Source organism: Papio anubis, chromosome X (assembly GCF_008728515.1).
Source record: "Papio anubis isolate 15944 chromosome X, Panubis1.0, whole genome shotgun sequence".
NCBI classification, from domain to species: Eukaryota; Metazoa; Chordata; class Mammalia; order Primates; family Cercopithecidae; genus Papio; species Papio anubis.
Genome location: NC_044996.1, coordinates 55,971,547 through 55,998,100, shown reverse-complemented (window position 1 = coordinate 55,998,100; position 26,554 = coordinate 55,971,547). Strand labels below are relative to the sequence as shown.

Sequence of the window (26,554 nt, the reverse complement as noted above, 5' to 3'; positions counted from 1 at the left end):
AGATGTAGAGACTAGGTATCTTTTTAGTAACATATTGTACATGTGACCTCATTCTATACTGGTTTTCCTTGTCCTGATTCCATTCAGTAGGACTGTTAGACCTATGGTTCTACCTTCTTACTGGAACTGGAGGGAAACTTCTGTTTGACAAAGCTAGGTCAAAGAAAATGAATTTTTTTGTTGTTGGCTGTCTCCAGAGTTTATCTTGAAATCATCAAGTACCTGAGGGATTAAGTTAATACACTCATTTTGCATGTTGCTGGAACTAAAATTAGGTAGAAGAAAGCAGAAACTAGGAAGTTTTTATGTTTGTTTAAAGATTTATTGTGGGCCGGGCGCGGTGGCTCAAGCCTGTAATCCCTGCACTTTGGGAGGCCGAGACGGGCGGATCACAAGGTCAGGAGATCGAGACCATCCTGGCTAACCCGGTGAAACCCCGTCTCTACTAAAAAATACAAAAAACTAGCCGGGCGAGGTGGCGGGCGCCTGTAGTCCCAGCTACTCTGGAGGCTGAGGCAGGAGAATGGCGTGAACCCGGGAGGCGGAGCTTGCAGTGAGCTGAGATCCGGCCACTGCACTCCAGCCTGGGCGACAGAGCGAGACTCCGTCTCAAAAAAAAAAAAAAAAAAAAAAAAAAAAAAAAAAAAAAAAAAAAAAAGATTTATTGTGTATTATGGGTGTACCTAATCTTCTTGTCATGTAATTTAAATAAATAGGATAAATATTTTTAATGTAAATCCAAACTGAAAATTCACTTCGCAGAGATCATTAGCATTTATTTCATGTCATTTTCCTTCTATAGTTTTAAAATGCAAATACCATGGGAAAATCTTCTGGTATATGCTCATGAGAGTGCATTTGTTGCTTACTATTTCCTATTTTACAGTTGGCTAGTCAAGTGCTGACTAATGAACACAAAGTCTGTGTTTGCAAATAAATTTAACAGCTTTTATACCCAAGCTAAGTTTATGTAAAGTGATCTAGGAGACACATGACCTTTGTGCTCCATAGCCTTTGCTCAAATTCTGAAAGTAAACTATGTAAATGATCTAAGATGTCAGGTCAAACAGCTTCAACGGTTTTCAACCAAGGGACCTATTGAATATGTTGAGGTGCTTCCATCTCTACTATGATGGATCATACATCATACCATAGTACCGTGTTTGCTGTTTACCTTGTGAAGGTGTATTTGCTGCTGGAACCATGATGCTGCATACAGGACAGAGAACATTGTATCATACGGTTCTGTTTTTACCTCAGTATGCCTTGGTTTCCTAATCAGAAAAATGGGAATAATAATAATAGCTACATTACAGGTTTGTTTTAGGAATTAATTAAATCAGAGAACTAAAAACAATGCCTGGCACACAGAAGGTGCTCAGTGAATTTCATAAATAGTAGTACTAATAGTAGTGATGCTCGGTCGAGCTTTTCTTTTTTCTTTTTAATATACAAATTATAAATTAACATAGTTTCCTGTTAGGTATTCATGTCTACAATACGGCATTTAAAGAGACTCTCGGCCGGGTGCAGTGGCTCATGCCTGTAATCCCAGCACACCAGCCTGGCCAACATGGTGAAACCCCATCTCTACTAAAAATACAAAAAATTAGCTGGGCATGGTGGCGGACACCTGTGATCTCAGCTACTTGGGAGGCCGAGGCAGGAGAATTGCTTGAACCTGGGAGGTGGAGGTTGCAGTGAGTCGAGATTATACCACTGCAATCCAGCTTGGGCAACAGAGCGAGACTCCGTCTCAGAAAAAAAAAAAAAAAGTGAGAGAGAGACTCTCATTCATTCATTCGTTCCCTCCTTCTCTCTTCCCATGTCCCTGTTTCCTTCCCTTCCTCTACTGTATTTCCTTGACTTGTTGTTACGTAGCTGCAGCAGTGTATGCAAACCAGGCAGGCTCTAATGGCTAAAAATTGGTTTGTTTGGGCTACATTTAAAATAATTGGATATGTAGCAATTTGAGGTGGGCTTTGAGCTAATGGGTCTTATCCTGCTGTGAAGAAGTAAACAACATAAGGCCAATATACAGAGGCCATCTTTAACCCATTTATGTAATATATACAAAACTATAGAAGACCCACTTCCTGCCTTAGGAAATTCATACATTCTAGTGAGAAATTATCACACTATGATAAGTTTTATAATCAAGGTTCGAACTCAGACCTTGGGAGTAATAAAAAAATTCCACTTTTGTGGTGTTTCCAGGTTTTATCAAGCATATTGTAGCTCAGGAAGCACTCTATATTGTTGGCTACTGGTGACTGACATTGCATCATAACTTTTAAGTTTTAAAACTGTGTCGCCCTTTCAATATCTGTGGGTTACGTGTTCATGTTCAGTTATGTTTGTAGCTTTGAGTCTACATATAGTCTCATTTCTGCATTTCATGTGAAAGAAAATGCCAGTCTTAGCACATTCTCTTATGCTATTAATGGAGTGGGGGAGAAGTCATTCTAGTGCCTTCCTAAAAAAAGTGATCGCTATTTAAAGCTCAAGTAGGCGGGTGCTTGTGTATAGTTTATGAAATTTGAGATACTCATAGCTCAGTGAATACCTGAAAATGAAGAGACCTTTTAACCTGGTGGGTCAAGTTTGACTTAAGTTCTTGAACAAATTCACTGTAAGAACTCTAGAGGCAGTGTTTATGAAGGAGTTTAGATGCCAGGGCAATTTTTTTAATAGAAGGAATAAAATTGCCCCTTGTTTCCCAATTAAGACACCTAAGAAGCTTGATATGGAATGATGTCTTCTGTGGTTACTCTCTGAAGTCTTATGTTGAAATAAGTGGCTGTCTCTCTTCTGTCCCTTTATGTACCATCACTAGAATAGCCAGTCCTGCCTGTAGAAAGGAAAAACCAAGTTTTTTACACCCCGTGTTAGAATGTGTATTTTCTACAGAAACTGTTTCAAAGGAGAATGGAGTTGGAATACTACTTACTACCAGTGTGACTCTGAAGGTGTATTATAGATTTTTATAGGATTTTAATAAGGTTTTTAAAAGCTGATTTGCGAATTCAACCATCATTGAGAACTTTGTTTCTGTAAGAAAATGTAGTGACACAACTAACTCCATATGTTTCATCAGGGCTATAAAGGGCCCACGTATGTAGAAAACTTCAGTAGTATTGATTACGGCTACTAAATAGGTCATTTTGTTGAAAATAAGTTTAACATTATTAGCAAATAGAATGGTAATTGAAGAGAAGTTAATTTAGGAATTTTATTAAAAAACTTGGCTATGATTATGGTACTGACACAGTTATGTGGGGCCAGAACTTATGGTAACCCCATAAGAGTAATTCTATAATTTTTTTTTTTTTTGAGACGGAGTCTCATTCTGTCGCCCAGCCTGGAGTGCAGTGGCGCGATCTCGGCACACTGCAACCACTTCCTCCTGGGTTTAAGTGATTCTTCTGCCTCGGCTTCCTGAGTAGCTTGGATTACAGGCGCCTGCCACCACGCATGGCTATTTTTTTTGTATTTTTGGTAGAGACAGAGTTTCACTGTGTTGGTCAGGCTGGTCTTGAACTCCTGACCTCAAGTGATCCGCCCACCTCGGCCTCCCAAAGTGCTGGGATTACAGGTGTGAACCACCACACCTGGCTAATTCTATAAATTTTTAAGTGTATCTATATTTGTTTTTCAATGATCTACTGACTATAAATCATTCTGTCAGCTTCATAGTAACATTTAAGTTCAACCTACCCAGTCCCTAATTGGGCAAACTGTTATAAAACCAAATTATGCAGCAGTGAGGAAAATAGAAACTTGAATGAATGCTATTAAAAGAAGTTTAGACTGTCTCAAATTTATCCTCATAATTCAGACTTTCTCTGTTTTCAAAGACCTCTCATACACATTGAGTGTTATTGGTAGATTTGACATGGCAGGAGTCTTATGTGCAGAGATATAATATGTGTCTGTCATTGGTTTTCAGGAGCCCCTATGAAAGGGCTTCATTTTGCTGGTTTGAAGCCTTTGTTGGCATCAACAAAGTCAAAGAGTTGTAGGCAAGGTTAACAGCCACTTCATATTTAACGGGTTTATGCAAACCGTGATCTGTATATTGATTATATAAAATAAATCACTATTGTCTTAACATCTAGATGAAAAGGAAAAAAAAGTTTTCTACATCAAAATCTTTAGACTTAAAAATCTCTGTGATTCATGATATTAATTAAAAGAGAAAAGAAAAATCTGAAGAATTTGCTTTGACCTGTATGTGTATAAGGGTCATTATAAGGGTTAGTGCTTGGGTTGCTTGTGAGTTTTCAGGCAAAGGGACATACAGCTCATCTTTTTTATATTGCAACTGATCAGTGATTAATACTTAGGCTTCAGGGGCTAAGTATAGTTGCTGATTTATTTGCAACTCTTACTCCACTTCAATTATTTAAATACAGTGGAGAGTCCATTGTGAAAAACACAGAGTAGAAGAAATTTGAGATCCATCAGCATAAACAGATACAAGTGTTGCTTTGCCCAAAATCATAAAAAGGTAAAAAAAATTAAAACTACCTGTTAATTCATTATGATATTATTTGTAAAACACAGTGACATAAATGATATTTTCCTGCAATGTGTTATTTATTATTTTGACAATTTCTGTCACTATCTTGAGAAAGAATCTCTTATCCAAATTAAAACTAAGTAAAAAACTATTTAAGGAACATTACGAGACAAAAAGTTTTCTCAGAGTTACCACTATTCAGCATAGAATTTGAAGCCCATTGAGGGGGGAAAATGAAGTTTATAAAATTGAATAATTTATAATACTAAATTTTTCCAAAAACACTTTTTAAATTTTCTGAAAATTATTTTTGTTCACCATATAATCACATTCTGCTTAAGCTTTTCCACTTTAAATATTTGATATAATATTCAGTGATTTGTAAAGTTCTTCCTGTGTGAGTAAATGAGCTGCTTTTGTTTTCCCTGTGGAGAAGTTTGTCTACTTTCACTCTGGAAATGATTTTTTATGGGTTACACCTTTGGATACATGTGTTCCAAGAGCTAAACAACTGCTATACAAGTGAACTTTGAGACATGACACATTCCTGAATTGGGGATTGTTTGCAAATTCAAGACTATCAGTTAAAAGTACTAATAGTGAAGTTAACTTAAATCACTCTATGACTTTTATGTGTTTTTTCCTACAAAAAATATGTTCTAATAATACCTTGTTCACAACTCAGGTATAATTTTCAGCTTTCGGCAATTTATACTCTTGAATTTTTAAAGCAGTGAATCATTTTGTTTTGTCAGATTAATTTTGCAGCTACATCAGAAAACTAAATGATGTGGTTATTTGTAAACGCTACTTGAAGTAGATAGATGGCAAGTCATTGTGAGGTGAAGTATCTCCAGAGTGATAATCATAGCCATTTAGAGGTTCTTTTTGCGTTATAAAGATAGTAATCATAACAACAGATATTTAAATTACTCTATTTAATACAAACAGCAATCATATGTCTGGGTACATTGCTTCAATAACAAGCGTAATTTTAAACAAAATTATATATACTAACTGCCTTATCTATTTCTATTGCTCCCATCCTAGACTGTTTTTATCATCTTGCAACTGGATCACATTCTCTCTCTGTCGCTCTCTTCCTCTGTCTCTCTCCTCCCCCAGCCCCAATTCTGTCAATCATCACATGTTTGAGTACTTACTGTGTGCTAGAAATTGTGCAAAAACCTGAGGACACAGTGGGAATCGAGAAAAACCTGATCCTTACTACATTGAGTTTATGGTATTGCACAGAAGACTGATATTGATAGGTAATTGGGATTTGATAATTGGAATGTGTTGCAGAAGGGGAAGTTCAGGAACCATGGGAGGCTAAAACAGGATCAACTGTATCCTTAGCTGAGAGCAGAACAGTTGAGTAGAAGATGGCCAGATGATTAAGAAAGAGATGAGGTGGGATGGAGGGAGTGCTCTAAGCAGAACAAAGAGCACATGGAAAGGCCCAGACTGAAAAAGAGCTGGAGCTCTAACCAGTATTATTATACTGATAAAGACTGTTGCACACAGATTTCAGAATACAGATAGAGGTTCTAGAGCACGTGTTCTAGTCAGACCTAAATGCTAATCTGGACTGTGTAATTTATTATCTTTGTGATTTAGGCAGATGACTTAATGACTATAAACCTTGATTTCCTGAGGAGCAAAACAGGACAGTACCTTCTTGTACATAGGATTATTGTGAGGATTTAAATGAGGCAATGCATCTAAAGCTCTTAGCATAGTGCCTATAAATGCTCAGTAAATGGTAACTATTGGTTAGTTAGAATAGACCCAACTTGCTGTTCTCTGCAAGCCGCCCTTTTAGCCTTTGATTCCTTCTTCAGTTTATTCTAAATATTACAGGTCCACAACCCTTTTCTGAAATTCTAAAATATGAATGCTCTGAAAACAGACTCTTATCATTTGGCCACAAACCCCAATCTTCTTAAGACTGTATAGGTACTCTTTATCCTGCTTTGTGGAATATCCATGTTTTCCTTTTAAACTTGAATGCATTTGAGTTAATGTGTTACCCCAGATCCTGCTTAGTGTGTTTTGTAAGATATGATACACCTAGCATATTCCTTTTTAAAACATGAAACATGCTGAGTTCCCAGACGTGTTTGGCTTGAAAGGTTTCAAATAAAAGATTGTACACGTGTGCCACCCAAAGTCAGCTTTCTAAAATACCATTTTCTCCAGGCAGGAGAATGGTGTCTTCAAATCAGAAACTCATAAGAACCCCTAGTGGTTTTCCAGTTTAGTCTAGACTATTCCTTGTGGTTTTCAAGACTGCCTCTAATCCACCCTACATATTCAAAATTTAATCCCCTTGTACTTGAACCATTTGTTTCATATGTCTGTTCTCCTCAACTTCCCTGAAGTAAAATGTTAATGCTGTTCCTTTTGTCTGACTTCCCTCTTTCTCTCTTTGTGGCTCTTCAGATCCTCCCCAGCAATTAGGCCACAATTCTTTGTAGTTTCTCAATGAAGCTATATTTATCTATTTCTTCTCTGGATTCTTATTGTACTTAAATGAATTTATTTACCAACATTCGAGCAGATATTATGTGCCAGCTACTGTTCTAAGTGTCAGAGATCTGAAAGTGAATAAGACCGTTAAGATCTCTACTGTTATGGAATATATTTTCTAGAGAGTAGAAGACAACCTATAATCCCAGCGCTTTGGGAGGCTGAGGTGGATGGATCATGAGGTCAGGAGTTCGAGACCAGCCTGGCCAAGATGGTGAAACCCCATCTCTACTAAAAATACAAAAATTAGTCGGGCATGATGGCAGGTGCCAGTATCCCAGCTACTTGGGAGGCTGAGGCAGGGAATTGCTTGAACCTGGGAGGTGGAGGTTGCAGTGAGCTGAGATCGCGCCACTGCACTCCAGCCTGGGCGACAGAGGGAGACTCCGTCTCAAAAGAAAAAAAAAAAACAAAAATAAAACAAGAGCACAAAGAAGTAAATAAGTGAACAATATCATTTCAGATAACAGTTAATGCTGTCAAGATAAGACAGGAGAGCTCACGCCTGTAATCCCAGCACTTTGAGGCAGGTGGATCATGAGGTCCCAGGAAGTGGAGACCATCACAATTCTTCACGGTGAAACCCGTCTCTACTAAAATGCAAAATTAGCCAGGCGTGGTGAGCGCCTGTAGTCTAGCTACTAGGGAGGCTGAGGCAGGAGAATGGTGTGTGAACCGGGGTGGGAGAATGCAGTGAGCGGATGCGCCTGCCTCAACCTGGAGTGACAGAAGAACTCACGTCTCCAAAAAAAAAAAAAAGGAGGATTGTGCCTTGGACGAAAGTAAACTACATACCTGAGAAACTCATAGTTTAGCATTTAGTTATTTTTGTTTTTGTATGGTTAGTTTTTTTTTTTTTTTTTTTGGTTTGACAGAGTCCCACTCTGTCACCCAGGCTGGAGTGCAGTGGCATGATCTCAGCTCACTGCAACCTCTGCCTCCTGGGTTCAAGCGATTCTCCTGCCTCAGCCTCCCAAGTAGCTGGGATTACAGGCGCCCACCACTACACCCGGCTAATTTTTGTATTTTTAGTAGAGAGGGGGGTTTCACCATGTTGGTCAGGCTGGTCTCGAACTCCTGACCTCAGGTGATCCACCCGCCTTGGCCTCCCAAAGTGCTGGTAGTACAGGTGTGCGCCACTACACCCAGCCTATATGGTTAGTTTTTACTCCCTGGTTAGACTGTAAATGCCTTAAGGGAAGAATCCTTAAACTTCTCTGTGCCATAAAGTGTTGGGTATAAAATGGGTGCTTGATTAAGGTTTGGTTGAGAAATTTGTCGTTTTTTCACAGAGAAGGTGAAAATCTGTTTGTTAATTATAGAGCACTACTTGGCTAAATCATTGATCTAAGAGTATCTGTTATGTACAAAGTACTGTGTTGGGTTTTGAAATTTTTGTATTTGGCTAAAGCTAGCTTTTTCATTTCTGTTGCTTTTTATTCATAGACTAAGAAAGAAGAACTTTCATGTCTATACAACTTTTTTTCCCTTTTGAAATGGTTTAATATTGTGAACCCCCAAATTTTGAGACAGGTCTCAGTTTAGAAAGTTTATTTTCCCAAAGTTGACAATGCGCTTGTGAGACAGCCTCAGAAAGTCCTGATGATGTGTGCCCAAGGTGGTCGGTGCACAGCTTGCTTTTATACATTTTAGGGAGACATGAGACATCAGTCAATACGTAAGAAGTACATTAGTTCCATCCAGAAATGCGGAGATAACACAAAGTAAGGCCCCCCTACTGGGGGCTTCCAGGTCACAGGTAGGTAAGAGTCAGATGGTTGCATTCTTTTGAGTTTCTGATAAGTCTTTTCAAAAGAAGCAATCAGAATATGCATCTGTCTCTGTGAGCAGAGGGATGACTTTGAATAGAATGAGAGGCAGTTCCCAGCTTGAAGAGGCCCAAGATATTTTCCTTTCACAGTATAAAGCAAACAAACATTCTTTCTAGACCTGCAGAGGATGCTACTACTCTAAAAGCTGGATTATTCCTGCAATTGTTTCTGCTTAATTCAGGCACTAAGTGACTTCCACCAATTCATTAGTGTGAACATTCTTAAAGACCTGAGTGGCAGACGTATTTCCTGAACCATTTACCCTTAGTCCCAAAGCTGATCAGGTTTGTCACACAGAAGACTACTGGATTCCCATGTCATAGTCACCCCTCCTGGCAGTTCAAGATTCAGCTTTACGGCAAGACAATTCATTTAAGATTGAGCATAACTTGTTATGACAGATTTGTCAAAATTATCCAGTGAAGTAACATAGGCTTTTGCATTGTGAAGAAAACTGAAACCCTATACTGTGATGTCATACTTGTTTTCTTCTAGATAAATATTTTGTTCTTTATAAATTGAAAGAGCATCTTGAGAAGAGAATCTCAAAAGGATTTTTTTCTTGTCATAAAAATGGTGGAATGAATTTTGATTTGCAATGGCAAAGAACTCTGGTGGGTTAAAATTTGAGACTTTTGAATGACAGTACTTCTGAGATGGTGTGCTTATGGTCACAAAAATATAAAAATATTGCTCTACTAAAATGATGAAATGGACAGTTCAAGATGTTAACAATGGCAGAGTAAGGTGCAGAACTGGAACTTCATATCTGTAACTTCATCTTCTCAACTGCTAGGCTTTTGAGCTTCGAGGGCAGGGCCATATCTCTCTAAATCCCCAGTGCCTGGCATACCACCACTTGATCTAGCATCTATTCTTAAGTGCTAATGGTGATAGAGGACTACAGTGCCTAAGATGAAGTGTAGGTATCTGAAAATGACTCTTACTTTTAGAAAGGAGATGAAAGAATGTTTGGGAGTAATTTTAAGTACACACAGTAAATAGTTCAGTGATTGCAAAAGCGAAAATTTGTTTTCTAAAAGGTCATCTTAGACTCAAACCTGTACATTGAGCTTAGTTCTAAAAATAAAATTAGACGTTGCTTTCTTGGTGAAATTAAACACAATTGAGAGGTACTTAACTAACACAAAATATCTTTATAATAAAGCATTTGAATGCCTGAACAGAATGTTCAGCTTGGTTACCAGGTGATTGGCCTTGAGTTGTTTGGATTGGTCTTCCTGGCTTTTAAAGTTCAGGAGTGAGTATAGGGTCTGAAAAGTTGGAAGGCAGCCCTTTGAATAGTTAACTACTTCCCTCTGTGACTGCTGCTTATCTGAATAGGGATTGGGCAGGGATATCAGAGAAATCAAACCCTGAATCATTGGTTGATATTGATTACCTTTCTCAAGGTCCTTTCTGACTTGGAAAACATATGGAGATTATAACAGAGTATTACCATATCAGAGCTCTCAGAAGATTTATATTGTGTTGGTCTTTCATTCTTCTGATCTTCAACTAGAGTGTAACCTCCTTAAAGGAAGAGAGCATGCTTACCTTGTTTACCACTGTATTCCCAGTGCCCAGTACTCAACAGTTTCACTTGTGTCACTCGTGTCCGTGTGAAAAGACCACCAAACAGGCTTTGTGTGAGCAACAAGGCTGTTTATTTCACCTGGGTGCAGGTGGACTGAGTCTGAAAAGAGAGTCAGTGAAGGGAGATAGGGGTGGGGTCATTTTACAGGATTTGGGTAGGTAAAGGAAAATTACAGTCAAAGGGGGTTCTCTGACAGGCAGGAGAGGAGGTCACAAGGTGCTCAGTGGGGGAGCTTTATGAGCCAGGATGAGCCAGGAGAAGGAATTTCACAAGGTAATGTCATCAGTTAAGGCAAGGACCGGTCATTTTCACTTTTTTTGTGGTGGAATGTCATCAGTTAAGGCAGGAACAGGCCATTTTCACTTGTTTTGTGATTCTTCAGTTACTTCAGGCCATCTGGGTGTATACGTGCAGGTCACAGGGGATGCAATGGCTTAGCTTGGGCCCAGAGGCCTGACAAACAGGTACATAGTAGATGATTAAATATTTGTTCAGCTGAAGTGAAGGTTGTTTTTTGTGTCCTATTGTACCTGCCATTTGTGGAACTCAAGAAACTTAAGGAAGGTAAAGAGTTGACCCTTCATCTCTATTGTAATGGCCAACTTAATGCATTTTATTTAAAAGAGAAGAAAATAGTCAAATAGTGCAAATACGTTTTTGAGTTGATGGTGAGACTTTTGAATTATATGCAATTTAGTTGTCCAATTTCACGATGTTTATAAAACATTGTATTACCATGTAACATTAGCCATAAGAGAGTTGAATCTTTACATCTTGCTGTTTTTGTTAATTTCTGCCTGATTGAGAAAATTAAAACTTAATTTTCTTACAATAATGACTCTTGCATTGCAATCACAACTTCAGCATTAGAGTTTATAAGTAAGTCAGCCATTTCTCTTAGTCTTAAGGGGTTGAGACTCTGGAGTGATACTTTTATACGTATACAATATTCATATAATACTGTGCTAAGTTATATTTAATATAGCTGATCATAAATGAAGTTTAATAAACTCTGATTGCTTGACTAATGCACAGTCTTATTGCTTTTCCAGAGTTGATTTTAATGAAAATATATGGTCACTATACTTATTGGTACAATATGCCCTCATTGTAATGAGCATGATCATTAGATTTGCATAATAAAAACTTATGAAAATGACTTTAATCAGTGCTTTTAATTCAGGGGTATGACTCTAATAAAGATTTTTGGGGGGGTCATTTTTGTTTCTGAATTTTTTAACTCCATAGTAGCTCTCTAGTGTTTGTACAAAGGAGTGAAAAATCCATGTTTACTTGCATGTGGTGTGAGAGAGATGCACCCATCCACATAAATTAATTTTGAGAGTTTGTTCTGGAAGAGCATCATTATAAATGAAAAAAAGTTTTTTGGTGTTTCTGTTGTTATTCTCAAGTCCTTTTATACCTTTCTTTTTTGACTAATATAGAAAGATAATTGTGTGGCAGAAGGCCAGGCGTGGTGGCTCACGCCTGTAATCCCAGCACTTCGGGAGGCCGAGGCAGGCGAATCACGACGTCAGTAGATCGAGACCATCCTGACTAACATGGTGAAACCCCGTCTCTACTAAAAATACAAAAAATTAGCCAGATGTGGTGGTGGGCGCCTGTAGTCACAGCTACTTGGGAGACTTAGGCAGAAGAATCACTTGAACCCGGGAGGCAGAGCTTGCAGTGAGCCGAGATTGTGCCACTGCACTGCAGCCTGGGCGGCAGAGCAAGACTCCATCTCAAAAAAAAATCTGTGAGGCAGAAATGCTTTAATTTTGTTTGCAGATCATTTAATCGTAACTTATACAATGATTTCGATACATGTTTAGTGTACAATGGCTAAAAATTACCCCTTCTGAAATTCAGCCTCTTCATATCTGCTTAAAATTTTTCCTTTTTGATAGACCATATTTGTTCTTTTTTCTTAACAGTTATAATGAAGAGCTTTAAATAGTATTATTATATTTATGAAAGCAGATTTTTACATGAGGGAAATCTGAGAAAATATTCGTATTAAATGTATGTGGTTATACAGGATATCCACTCTAGTTGAATGAAATTTACAAATCAAGAAATCAGGAGCGGGGTGTTTTTTCTTTATGTTTCTCTATCACAAGTAGTTAGGATAATTTTTTACATAAGTATAATTTCCTTTGTGCCTTGGGGTACTCTATCATTCTTGTTGCCTGTTAGGAAAAAAAAAATTCTTTAAGAATAAAACAAAGCATACTCCTTCTCCAGTATTATTTTTGACCAGGGGTCCACATTTGGTTTATTAACAACTAAACTTTCAATTCAAGGGCAGCTTTAGAATTAGAAATGGTATATAGCAAAATGGGCATTCCCAATCAAAGGGAACAGTAGGGGCACAAACAGGACATCATGGGAGTATGCATTGGGAAGAGGATTTTAATTTTTGTTTTCTGTAGAATAGGGGTCATAAGGGAAGAAGTAGAAGGTAGCCTAGGGCTGAAACATACAGGCCTTTGAATTCCATATTAAGGATATTCATCTTTATAGGTCATCGGGAGGCATTGAGTATTTATGAACAGGAGGGAGTATGATAGTCATTCATACTCTTTATTGAGCCTCAATGTGCCAAACACTGCTTTAGGCATTAGGGTTACATCCCTAAACCAGATGGGCAAAAATCCCTGTCCTTGTGGAGCTTATATTTTTTGTTGGAAAAACAGACCAAGATAATGATAATGAAGTAAATTATAGACTATGTTAGAATGTGCTAAATCTTGTTCAGGAGTGCCAGGAATGTGTGGAGGGAGGCAGATGTTTCCATTTGAAATAGGATGGCCTGGGTAGGCCTCACTGAGCAAAACCTTGAAAGCAGGATGAGGGAGTAAGCCATATGGACCATGGAAAAAGAGCATTCCAGGCAGAGAGAAGAGCCAGTGCATGTGGCTTATTGCCTCATTGGGGAGCTGTGAGGTGGTCAGTGTGACTGGAGCTGGGGGAATGAAGGGAGAGTAGTAGGAGATGAGGTCAGAGGGATATGGAGAGTGTACAAATCAGTAGGGCCTTGTAGGTCATTGTAATGACTTTGACTTGCACTAGGAGGGAAAATATGGCCCTTGGAAAGTGTTGAGCCAAGGAGTGACATGATGTGACTTCAGTTTTCACAGTATCACTTTGTCAGCTGTGTTGAAAATTAACTGTAGGAGAGCAAAGGTGGAAGCAAGGAGCTAGATTAGGAAGTCACTACAGAAATTTAGTTAAGAGCTGATGGTGGCTTGAACCACATCTTTGCAGACTGCAGAATGATTATCATGGGACTGGATAGCTGCTTGGCTATTGGAAATGAAGGAGAGGAAGAAGAACATGATGTGGAAATCTTAAACCTAGACAAGTGGAATGCAGGCGGAGCCACTAACAAACGTTACCCTCTTGTTTGTAAAATGAGAGACTTTGACTAGATTATCTCAAATTCCATCTAACTTGAATAGTTTCTACCTCTATACTCTGTGGTTTACTATAGACAAAAAGTATGTTAATTCCAAAGAAGAGTACTGAGGGGAAGAGAAGACTTCAGTCTCATCCCATAGGACCAAGTGAAAATATTGCTAGCAATGCTTTTTTTCTTGTGTCTGTCTCCCATGATTAAACTGTCAACATGTATTCAATTGAGATACAGATTTGAAACATTTTAGACATATGTGTACCTTAACTTAGATAATTTGACTAAAGCAAAAAGTATTTTCCCTTCATTTACATTCTTGCTTTGGAGCTATAGATGGGTTTCCAGCCTGGAGTTTATAACCCCAAAAGATGGGAAGAGAAGGAAAGCAGTAGTTGCATGAAGAACTGTATAATCTGTCTCAAAAACCCAGGTGGACAAGCACACATAGGGATGGTAGCAGGGTTAGTTGAGGTACTTTTGATACTTTATCATTTTCTCTCTGATTTGGTATTGCAGGAAATCATGAAATTGGCCATTGTGTTTAAAACAGTTTTCTACAACCCACTAGAAAAATTAAGGAGAAAATACCTGGTAAGAGAGTTGCAGGGTGAATTTATCCTTCTTAAAGTGGTTTCAGTTCTGATATAAATAATTCCCACATTTTTGGCCGGGCGCGGTGGCTCAAGCCTGTAATCCTAGCACTTTGGGAGGCCGAGACGGGCGGATCACGAGGTCAGGAGATCGAGACCATCCTGGCTAACACGGTGAAACTCCGTCTCTACTAAAAAATACAAAGAAACTAGCCGGGCGAGGTGGCAGGCGCCTGTAGTCCCAGCTACTCCAGAGGCTGAGGCAGGACAATGGCCTAAACCCGGGAGGCGGAGCTTACAGTGAGCTGAGATCCGGCCACTGCACTCCAGCCTGGGCGACAGAGTGAGACTCCGTCTCAAAAAAAAAAAAAAAAAAATTCCTACTTTTTTCCTAGGCAGTAAAGATTGATTGGGGTTTGTGTCAGCAGGATGTGATGAAGACATGGTATAGAGATTAGAAGTTTAGATCCCTGAGGGAATCAGTGGATTAAAAGTAGAAAAAAAAAAAAAAGAGTTATACATAGAATACTATATTTGCCCCAGCTGATGTGAGGAGGATGGTCTTTAACAGCATTGGGTTAGTGGTATTTGAAGACAATTTTCTGAGATCCAAGCAATTTTCATTTACTTAAAATTCATAATGGAATCCTCCCCACAGTGAGAAGACCCTATGATTTTTAGCGTGCATGACCAAGTTGATACACATTATTCAGCTTCTGTTATAAGAAATAAATGTATAGGATCTGGCAGAACATTAAATTCAATTTCTAACAGACAATTAAAAAAAATCTGGTTCTTTCATAATCACACCCCAATTGGCACCTCAACATATTTATAATAAAAACTATATTTCATGCTCATCATACATTATTATAAGGTCTTGAACTATTCCGTGAATCCTGGAAGATAACTACATTGTTAGGTATTGCTTTAGTATTGCTGTACTCAAATTCTTCAAATAACATTGCTCATATATATTCAATTTTATGTTCAAATAAGTTCAATTTTATTTAGAATATTTTGAAAATATTTCTAATTTATTTATAAGGATAGTTTTTAAAAAATAAGTTCAATTTTATTTAGCATATTTATAAAAGTGTCCTTTAAATATCCATCAGGAGTAACGCAGTTCTTAGGCCAAGCTGTTTCATTATATTTCATTCTTGTTAAATGTGACATTTTTCCTATTGTACATGTTGTTGTTTTTTAAATTTAGGTATCTTAACTTGAGGATTCATTTCCAAACTTCTATATAACATGCAAGGGCTTATGATTTTGTGGTATCTTTTGTCACATTTCAGCACTGTGGTAGTGACGTCTGATCTGGATCTGATTTGGGACCTTGGGAGCCATATTTAAAAACAAATATATACACCTTTGCCAAACCTTCGTTTTTAATCATTACAAAGTTTTTTTCTTTAAAGAATATATTGTTTATATGTTTGAACTTTCTGATTCTGTTTGACTGTTTACAGTTAATAAAAATGAAAATTATTAAATTATTTTATTGTTTGATTTATGAATTTCTCTTATCTGATTGTTTTTTTTGTTTGTTTCTTTTTGGTTTTAATAGAACATTCAAATAAAAACTTTGGCAGATGATGTGGTAAGGTGGTCTTAGCATGTTATTACATTACTTATGCATGTTGCCTTTTTATTAAAATGGGTGGACATAAAAGCATTGATATATGTAAGATATGAAATGTCTGGATATTTATAAAGTATAGTAGAATGGAGTAATTGTCAATTCAGTGACTTCCTTTTCGAATATTAACATAAATAATTATATGAGATCCCAACAGAATTTTTGTATCATCATCCTGATATTTACCTTAACCAAAAGTTTTCTAAAATCTCCATGTGAATCTAAATTCTGGAAAACACAGATGCTTCCTTTTTTGATGGCCAAATAAATTGTGAATATATTAAACATTAATATTGGAGGAAATTAATTTCCATTAGAAAGGAAATTAAGTTCACTATGTTGGTCAGATGTGTGCTACTAAATTTAAAAACCAATATGTTAAAGCTGAATTTGTCATAGTATATCTTATTAAAAGTTATGGGCTCAAAATTTAAATATACCCTTTTATAGCTAAACTGTAAAAAATGGTATTTTAAGCATTGACAATTTTTTTTTTTCCTGTGTGAAATTACCTATTTACAAATACTGTAAAGTAGTGGTAGTGCTCAAAGGAGATGAAGGTATGTGGCTTAACTACATTTTCTTTTTTTTTTTTTTTTTTTTGAGACGGAGTCTCGCCCTGTCGCCCAGGCTGGAGTGCAGTGGCGCGATCTCGGCTCACTGCAACCTCCACCTCCCTGGTTCAAGCAATTCCCCTGCCTCACCCTCCCAAGTAGCTGGGATTACAGGTGCCCGCCACCAAGCCCGGCAAATTTTGTATTTTTAGTAGAGACAGGGTTTCACCATCTTAGCCAGACTGGTCTCAAACTCCTGACCTCATGATCCACCCACCTCAGCTTCCCAAAGTGCTGGGATTACAGGCGTGAGCCACTGCGCCTGACCAACTACATTTTCTTACCAAGGTATAATCAAAAGCTGAAATCAAAAGCTAATTTTCTAGAAAAAGTGAAAGACACAGTGGAAGATCAAATATATATGTTATTAATGATACTCAGTAAAAAGGCTAGCACTGGAAAAGTAAATATTAAGTGATATGAAGGGAAAGAGAAGAGATATGTTGATTTAATTGTCAGTTGCATATTTAAATGCTTTCATGTCCACCATATTTTTAGTGAAATTTGACTATTGAATATATCCTCAGCTTATTTTGGATTACTTAACTTTTTTCTTGAGTTGTTTGAAGATATACTATATAGCTAAACCAACAATTTCCCTCAAAAAGTTAAAAGAAAATGTGAAAATGTAGTTCAAGATGAATTAGAAGAAATGAATCTTAAGTTAATGTGAAGACTGGGATAGGAACCAGAGACTGGTGGATTTAGGAAAGTCACTTTCTCTGGGAAATGAGGGGATTGGTTTAGATTATTTTTCAAGTTTCTTCTCAGCTCTAAAATACTATGATTTATATAATCTCTTTGTCAGCAACCATATACTCAAATTACTTTTGTAATCCTAAATAAGCTGCTTAAAACTGCTCACGTTTCTTTCAAAGTATACTTTTTGGTTTTAAAAAAGTGTTCTTTGAATTAATAAAATAAAAGGTATGCTCATTAATGAGTTCACATAATTTTACATAAGCTATGGTAATAACTTCTGTGATGCTCTTTGTATTGTTGAAGTAATTATATAAGGATTCTGGTAACATGGTGGTGAAGATATACCGTCCTGATATTTAACATGTCTGCTTGTTTAATGTGAACTTGATGGTGTGCATGTGCTTCCTAACAGAAACCATAATAAAACTGAGTTGCATTCAGTTTTATGCATATTACTAACTTTTGATGTCCCATGTTTTGTGGTTTAAAATAGAATATCCTAATTACATGCAACTGAAGTCATTAACTCACTTTATGTGAAATAGCAAGCTAATTAATTAGGGATTTTACATGGAATCAATGGTTCGAAGTCAATATCCATAAAATAGCAAGTTTTTCATAATATTTGTAGGAATAAGAAATTTCTGTTTATAATATTTCCAGTAAATGGAAAAGGTGATGTTTTTATCTTTGTTTTACTTCCTCATTGTTCCAACATTTTAGGGAAGAAAACACTGGGGGAAAATAATAATAGTAACAACAATAATAAATAGCAGTTAAGTGCAATAAACATATTAACTTATTTAAATTTCACAATAACCCTACTGTGTAAGTAATATCATTATCCCTATTTCAGAGATGAGGAAACAGAGAGACCAAGTAACTTTCACAGGGTTACTCAGCCAGTAAATGGCAGAGCTTGGACTGAAACCCAGGTAATCTGTCTTGAGTCCATGCTCTTAACCATTCTACTGCTACACTGACAGATTATTCATATATACTTGTCACAATTTTTGCAGCTTTGAAGCAGAAAAACATTACCATAATTTTCTCTTAGAATTAGATATCAGTAGCTCTTTTTAGTTTCTTTCTCTTTTTTCATAGTTGTAAATTTGCCACCAAAGACACATTCTCCCTGAAACAACCAACAGGACTTTGATCCGAGACTTTTTTTTTTTTTTCACTTATTTGCTGTGCAAAACAGAAATGACAAGGGACTAAGTTTTACTTTTGAAGAATACTTTTCACCCCCAGAGTTCTGAGGCTGAAGAGCTACTTCAGGGTTTCAAAATAGTACAATCTCTAACTGGAGCTTGCTGCTTAAAATAGTATTTTGTCAAAAGACCATAATGATATGTATTATACTAAGTACCGTTTTGATGTTTCAATTCTTCATGTTAGTAGTTCTTGATCTTTTTCTCAGGGCTTTTTATTTATTTCTTTTTGTTTGCAGCGTGACCGAATTACAAGTTTTAGAAAATCTACTGTCAAAAAAGAAAAACCTCTTATTCAACATCCTATTGATTCTCAAGTCGCGATGAGTGAGTTTCCCGCAGCTCAGCCATTATATGATGAACGATCTTTGAATTTGTCAGAAAAGGAAGTCCTGGATCTCTTTGAAAAAATGATGGTAAGTTATACCCCTAATTTTGATGTAATTTTAAAATGTGTGTGCCTGGAATAGCACTGAGTTTTAAGGAGGTGTGTTTGTATGGACAGTGTTTATATCACATAAAGAAGAGACCAGAAACTTGATATAACAAAACTATTAGCAAAAGTATCCTTTTTATTTTTCTTTTCTCTTGGCAAAAATGTCCTTACCTGTCTATCTCTTCCACTGTGAGCTCCTACAAGTAGAGGCAGTTTTATTTATCTTTGTTTTCTACTCTTTAGTAGTCTCTAGGACATCGAGTCAGTTTTTCAACTAACTGATTCGTGTGTCTGTTTCTACAAAGCAAAAGAGGCCTATGTCCTCTGCTGAAAACAGCACAAGGTCTCTTGTTGGGTATATGAAATAGACTTGGGAGGGTAGAGAGTAACAATAGAAGAGACAAAGAAATTAATTCATCCAAATTTGTTCTGTTAGCAACATTCACACAACCTACATTTTCTAGCATGTTTCCTATGTTTTATAGCTTGTGGCCTAAATAATTTCCTGTATTAGATAATGAATACAATATTTTGAGTATTCAGAAGTTTATGGCAGGAGAGGGGAGAAATGAGGAATTAAACCATATTACGTTGGTTAATTTGACCAGAGAAGAAATAGAGATCTTGATTGGTGATTCATTCATTCAAAATTATATCCCACATGTTACTGTACATTTTTTGTGGTTGTCTATTTATCTGTACTTAAGAGTCCACAGGAGTTTCAAAGGTCACCTTACACCAAAATAAAAGGTTAAGAATCAATGAAATCTAGACCCTACTGTGCCCACTACGGAACATCTTATCATCACCTCTCCTGCTACCCTCATGATTTATCTCCCACACCTAGAAGAGTTAGTAGGCCTTTAATAAATATTTGTTGGTAGTTGTTGAATGAATCCAAACAAAATTTCCCTTTATCTTTAAAAATTTCCTTGACTATTCCTTCCATCTAGCCACAACTGGCATTTTGGGTATTCCCCTGAAACAAGTCCTGACACTTTTACCCTTTTTCACTCTTCTTCCTGCTTCTGTGGTGCACCCTTTTTCCTGGTGCTCCTTTCATGCTCTCTTCTTTAAACCATCTTTCAACAAACAACCTTTTCTCTTTTGAAGTCTGTTACTGCTGACCTTTCTTGATGATAGCACCTGGCTATACTTTTGTCCTTTACCCTTGCTACTTATTTTGGTGATTTCAACTATTATGCTAATAGCCCCTTCAATACGTTTTTTGCTCTTAGTTCCTTGTTTTTTAAACTCTGACTTTTGCATTTATATATTTAGCTAATTATAGGTATGACTATACCTTGGACTGTGTCATCCTTTAGAATAATTCCACCTCTAAGCTCTTTAACTCTGAAGTTTTCCTTAGAAGCTACACAATTTACACTACCTTTCCAAGACCCTTAATTTTACAGAGCATGTATTGTGTAGTGGTTAAAAACCTGGACTTTGGGGTCATTCAGAATTTTTGTAGCATTCCTTTCCTTTATCAAATAAGCTCTGTTGTGTCTTTAATTGCTAGTATTTTCTGATTACCTAGATACCCCTCAGTTTATCACCGTGGTGTCCTTAATCACTGAAAACAATGATGACAGCAACAAACACAGAAACATTCCTTGATACTATTAACACTTTTTATCTTTTCAAATCTTTCTTCTCTATAGGTAAAAATTATACTCATTGCTTTAAGCTGCTGACAATTTGGTTACTACCTTTTGCAGTATTGAAATAGTTCTCCCAGTTCATCAGTGGCATTGCCGTATTCAGTTTTTTTACAATCAACATTACAGGGCCGTCTTCCCTTCATTGATTATCTCATTCACTTCTAATTTCTTGCCAAATCCCATTGGTTTCACTTTTGTAATAACTGTTACATTTGTGTCCTCAGGTGTCCTCCAGCTGTTCTTGCCCTACTTTAGATGATAACCCTCTCTAGTTTTTTCTTGTGGCTACTAAAATAGCTTCCTAACTGGTGTTCCTCCCATTCTCCAGGTTTTGCCTATTCCAATCCAGTACTACCCTATGATTTGGACACAGAGTTCTTTTCTGAAGCCCCAGGTGGGCCTTTATGTTTTCAGAGAATCAGTTTATATGTCCCTACTCCGTTCCCTCAACTACGCTCCTGGATGCCTTTCACACCTTTGCTTTGCTGCTCCAACCTCAGAGCTCTTCCCCATCTTTATTCTCTGCTGATGACCTTGCTGCTTAATTTACTGAGTAAACTGAAGCATTCAGAAGAGAACTTCCACAGGTTCCCACCACTACATTTACCTTTTAGTATCTGCATTCATGTATCTGTCTTGCTACCTATCACCACAGATGAAATTTTCATGTCTGCATTCTTCTACTTGTGTATAAATTTTCATTCCTTTCACCTACTCACAGATATTGCTCCAATAATTTTTTCTTCTCTCTCTACCATTCTGAGCAGCATATAAACATGCGGTCCCATTTTTAAAAAACTTTCTTTTGATCCTTTCTCTATTGTTAGCTATCACTCCACTTATTTACTCTCCTTTGAAGCAAAGCACCTCACAATAATTTTATTTATATGCACTGCTTCCAGTTTTAATCCTCTCACTTTCTCTTCTAAACTCACTCCAACCAGGTTTCCATCCCACCATTCTGTCAAAACTGCTCTTATCAATGTCACCAGATATCTTCATGCTGTCAAATCCCGTGGTCAATTCTCAGTTCTCATCTTAATTTTTTTTTTTGAGACAGGATCTCACTTCTTCACCCAGGCTGGAGTGTAGCAGTGGCATGATCCTGGCTCACTGCAGCCTCAATCTCCTGGGCTCAGGTGATCCTCCCACCTTAGCCTCCCCAGTAACTGGGACTACAGGCATGCATTGCACCACCATACCCAGCTAATCGTTTTGTATTTTTTGGTAGATACAGGGTCTTGCTACATTGTTCAGGCTGGTCTTGAACTTCTGAGCTCATGTGATCTGCCTGCCTTGGCCTCCCAAAGTACTGGGATTACAAGTGTGAGCCACCATGCCTAGCCTCTCATCATAATTGACCTGTTGGCAGCATTCTATGCAGTTGATTATTTTCTCCAATCTGAAACACTTTTTTTTTTGTCTCCTCAACATTCATCTTGTTTTCCTCCTACCTCTCAGGCCACTCCTTTTCAGTCTTCTTTGCTCATTCCTCTTTATGTCCTGAACCTCTAAATCAAATCACACAAGCATGTGAGGTAAGGCACATATTAATTAGCTAGATTTAGTCATTTCCACAATGAGTATATACTTCAAAACATCGTGCTGTACATGCTAAATACATACAATTTTATCTGTCAATCAAAAAAACTTATTTATAAATGGACATATATTATTTTTAAGTAACAGCATAATATAATAGGATATCAGAGAAATATGGTTTGATTAAAAGTAACAACCAAAAGTTAAACTGAAAACTTTGAAGATAATATCTCTACTTTGAGAGAAGTCTACTTATACTCTGAATATTATGTATTTTCTATATTATCTTAGTTTGACTGTAATAACCTTACAGTGAACAAATTATTTTATGAATAACTATAGTTTTCATCTACTGTATACTTATGCCGAAGGCATGAAACTAAAACATTTAAATGTATTGTTTCAGTTGATCCTTAGGACATTACCACAAAGTAGGTAAGATTGTTCTATCCCATTTTCAGATAAGGAAAGTGAAGCTTAGAGAGAGGCAAGAAAATTGATTCATTAACTTGACGAAGCTAGTAAGTAGCTGAGCTGAAACTTAAATTTAGGTACATAAAAATATAAAACATTGACATTTTTGTAACATCTACCTTTAATAATGCTTCATTTAGGCTAAATATAAAATTAGTACATTTTCCTTGCACACATATTGAGGAGAAGTAGAAGGCAAGTCAGAGGTACATTAGAGTGGTAGGTAAAGCCAGCCTGGGATGGATTATTTCCTACTGATAATGGAACATTGTCTGTAATTGCTTTTTACAGAGCATCAGTTGAGAAGAATGAGTCCAAAAATCTAGCAATGGAAAACAGTTAAAAATGTCATTATCACAGTTGATTGGAAGAAAGCACTTAAGTCATTCTGTTTCTAAAACACAGAAGTAGACTTCCAGATTCAAAATTTCTCCTTTTTTATTTCACTCCTGTTGGTGTCTTTCCTTGTACAAATAATGTAAAAGGTGTTCTTGTCGTATTTGGTGTCTCTTATGACAATCTTCCTTCTCCTGGGTCTTTTGATGGTACCTTTATTGTGCTGTTTCTCTTGATTGGCTTTTCTAGACTTTAGAGAACTATGAAGGTTTAGAATACCTATTTTCAATACTATATACGTATTTTAGGATAACATACCTTGAGGTGTAAAAGGTTTTTTGGTTTTTTTTTGAGACAGAGTTTTGCTTTTGTTGGCCAGGCTGGAGTGCAGTGGCGCGATCTCGGTTCACTGCAACCTCCGCCTCCTGAGTTCAAGCGATTCTCCTGCCTCAGCCTCGCAAGTAGCTGGGATTACAGACAGGCACCACCATGCCTGGCTAATTTTGGATTTTTAGTAGAGACGGGATTTTTCCATGTTGGTCAGGCTGATCTTGAACTCCCGACCTCAAGTGATCTGCCTGCCTCAGACTCCCAAAGTGCTGGGATTACAGGCTTGAGCCACCGTGCCCGGCCAAAACGTTTTAAATAATTGCAGCAAATAGCACAACATTATACATAGTAATAATATATGAGATGCTTGACAAGAAATAAATTACCTTATAATTTACTATTTAGAATTTCTGGGTAATGATGTATTGGTGAAACTTTTGGTTAAAAACTTAACAAAAGACAATATTCAAATATAATCCTTTCTTACTCTGAAAATTGAAACTCTTGTCATGCCTGAGGATCATATCTATCAATAGCAGTTCTCATTGGATGGGCTTCTAGATATAGATAATTGAACTAAATCTAAAATTACTGCAGGACATGTTTTTTTTTTTTAAAAAAAGGTAGCTCTTTTTACTTAATTACTAATGGATCATTTCACGAATCACTTGATTCTTCCTAGCTAAGAAAACTTTTGAAATAATTTCAGTTAACTGAGTAGTCTGGTTTTACTAGTGTATTAGTAGACTACTAATATCTCATTGACTCTGGCATCTATTCTGTGCATTGGTGCATCACTTTTTCTATTGTGCTTATTCAATGATGCAATTTTTTTTTTTTTTTTTTTTTTGAGACGGAGTCTTGCTCTGTCTCCCAGGCTGGAGTGCAGTGGCCCGATCTCAGCTCACTACAACTTCCGCCTCCCGGGTTCAAGCGATTCTCCTGCCTCATCCTCCTGAGTAGCTGGGACTACAGGCGTCTGCCACCACCTCCGGCTAATTTTTGTATTTTTAGGAGAGACGGGGTTTCACCGTATTGGCCAGGCTGGTCTCGAACTCCTGACCTTGTGATCCGCCCGCCTTGGCCTCCCAAAGTGCTGGGATTACAGGCTTGAGCCACTGCACCCGGCCTCAATGATGCAATTTTAAAGGGACTTTCTAAGTAATGGTATCAATGGCTATTGCTGGCAAGTTTAAAGTTCCATATCTGAAATAAGTATTTATTTGTTTTTTTGTTTATTTAGAGACTGGGCCTTGCTCTGTTACCCAGGTTGGATCAGGGGTCACAGCAGCCTCAAACTCCTCGGCTCATGCCCTCCTCCCACCTCAGCCTCCCAAGTATCTGGGACTACAGGCATGTGCCAAATAAACGCGATTTTTTGTTTATTTTTTGTGGAGATGAGGTTTTGCCATGTTGCCCAAGCTGGTCTCGAACTCCTAGGCTCAAGAAATCCTCCTGACTTGGCCTCCAAAGTGCTGGGATTATAGGCATGAGCCACGGCATCTGGCCTTGAAATTTTTTGATGATTGTTTATTTTATAGAGCTCTTTATTAAGAGAGTGTCTTTCATAGTTTGTAAAACTGAATTTTGTATTTAGAGTATGGTTACTAACTGCTAATTGAAAATTGAGAAGTGGTTCTTTTACTAAAATTTTCAAGAATTAAAACCACTGCTTTTATAAAATTGTTAAAATTACCTGCATGGGGTAAATCACACTTGCTCTTTAAGATTCTTGTCTCCAGGCCGGGCACGGTGGCTCGCCTGTAATCCCAGCACTCTGGGAGGTCGAGACGGGCGGATCACAAGGTTAGGAGATCGAGACTATCCTGGCTAACACAGTGAAACCCCGTCTCTACTAAAAAATACAAAAAACTAGCCGGGCGAGGTGGCAGGCGTCTGTAGTCCCAGCTACTCAGGAGACTGAGGCAGGAGAATGGCGTAAACCCAGGAGACGGAGCTTGCAGTGAGCTGAGATCCGGCCACTGCACTCCAGCCTGGGCGACAGAGTGAGACTCCGTCTCAAAAAAAAAAGATTCTTGTCCCCTCCCCTACCCAGAGTCATGTTTTCAATCTTCCACAAGTGGGTAAAGGTAGTAGGATGAAAACAACACTCCTTCCATGTTATTATTATTGGTAACTTTTTTTCTTTTTCTTTTTTTTTTCTTTTGAGATGGAGTCTTGCTGTGTCCCTTAGGCTGTAGTGCAGTGGTGCGATTATGGCTCACTGCGGCCTTGACCTTCTGGGATCACACAATCCTCCCACCTCAGCGTCCTGAGTAGCTGAGACTGTAGGCATGTGCCACTATGCCTGGCTAATTGTTTTATTGTTTTGTGGAGATGTGGGTCTTGCTATTTTGCCCAGGCTGATCTCAAACTCCTGGACTCAAGCAGTCCTCCTGACTTGGCTTCCCAGAGTGCTGGGGGTTACACTATATTGGTTGCCTATATTTGGTGACTTTTAAAGATGACTGAACTAAAGCGGTTCATATTCATAACTCTTCTCATACTGATCAGAAGCATTTTGTATTGCCTCTAATTAGGATTGGATGAAATATCTCCTCAATTCTACTTTAAATGTAAGGAAATTAATAATGCTATAATTGAATAACTCTTCAACATTTTAAGTTGTCATAACCTTTGAGCTTACTGAGAATAACTGAGCTGGTTTTTGTACATTGAGTATACAGCTTAGGGACTGTTAAATGCTTAATAGTGTTTTCATCCAGACTGAATTATGCAATTAGAGTTCTTTTTGGGGAGAGGGGTGTTGGGAGAGGGGAGATTTTCATTTTAAGATTAAAAAAGTAAACCCATAGAAATTTCTTGGGGAGTTCAAGTTGGAATTTGATTTCTATTAGCAGCACAAGGAACTCTCAAGTGGAGGTTCAGGTTACATTGGCAACCTATAGATACATCAATAAGGACTGTGTTCTAATATAGGTAATTAAATAGTTTGTCTCATGCAAAAGATGAGGCTAGTGATGATTTATGATTAACCTCTAGCCATATTTAATTTCAACCTAATTTATTGAAGGTAATGTTTAATATATGATTATACATGCAAATTTGATGTTTTACACTCTTTTCTATTCAGTAATTTATATTA

General features: G+C 37.4%; 1 protein-coding gene across 8 annotated transcripts in view; it reads left to right on the top strand.

Annotated features, from left to right (window-relative positions):
* The window catches only part of DIAPH2 (diaphanous related formin 2), a 914,469-nt gene that overhangs the window by 37,599 nt on the left and 850,316 nt on the right, over window positions 1-26,554 (top strand). For 6 of the 8 annotated variants that reach the window (XM_021932747.2, XM_021932745.2, XM_021932749.2 and 3 more), the window contains exons 2-3: window positions 16,065-16,097; window positions 18,906-19,082. In XM_021932747.2, the coding sequence (XP_021788439.1) occupies window positions 16,065-16,097; window positions 18,906-19,082 (210 nt within the window). The remainder of the gene's footprint in view (window positions 1-16,064; window positions 16,098-18,905; window positions 19,083-26,554) is intronic. The other 2 variants (XM_021932750.2, XM_031660967.1) reach the window with 1 other exon arrangement.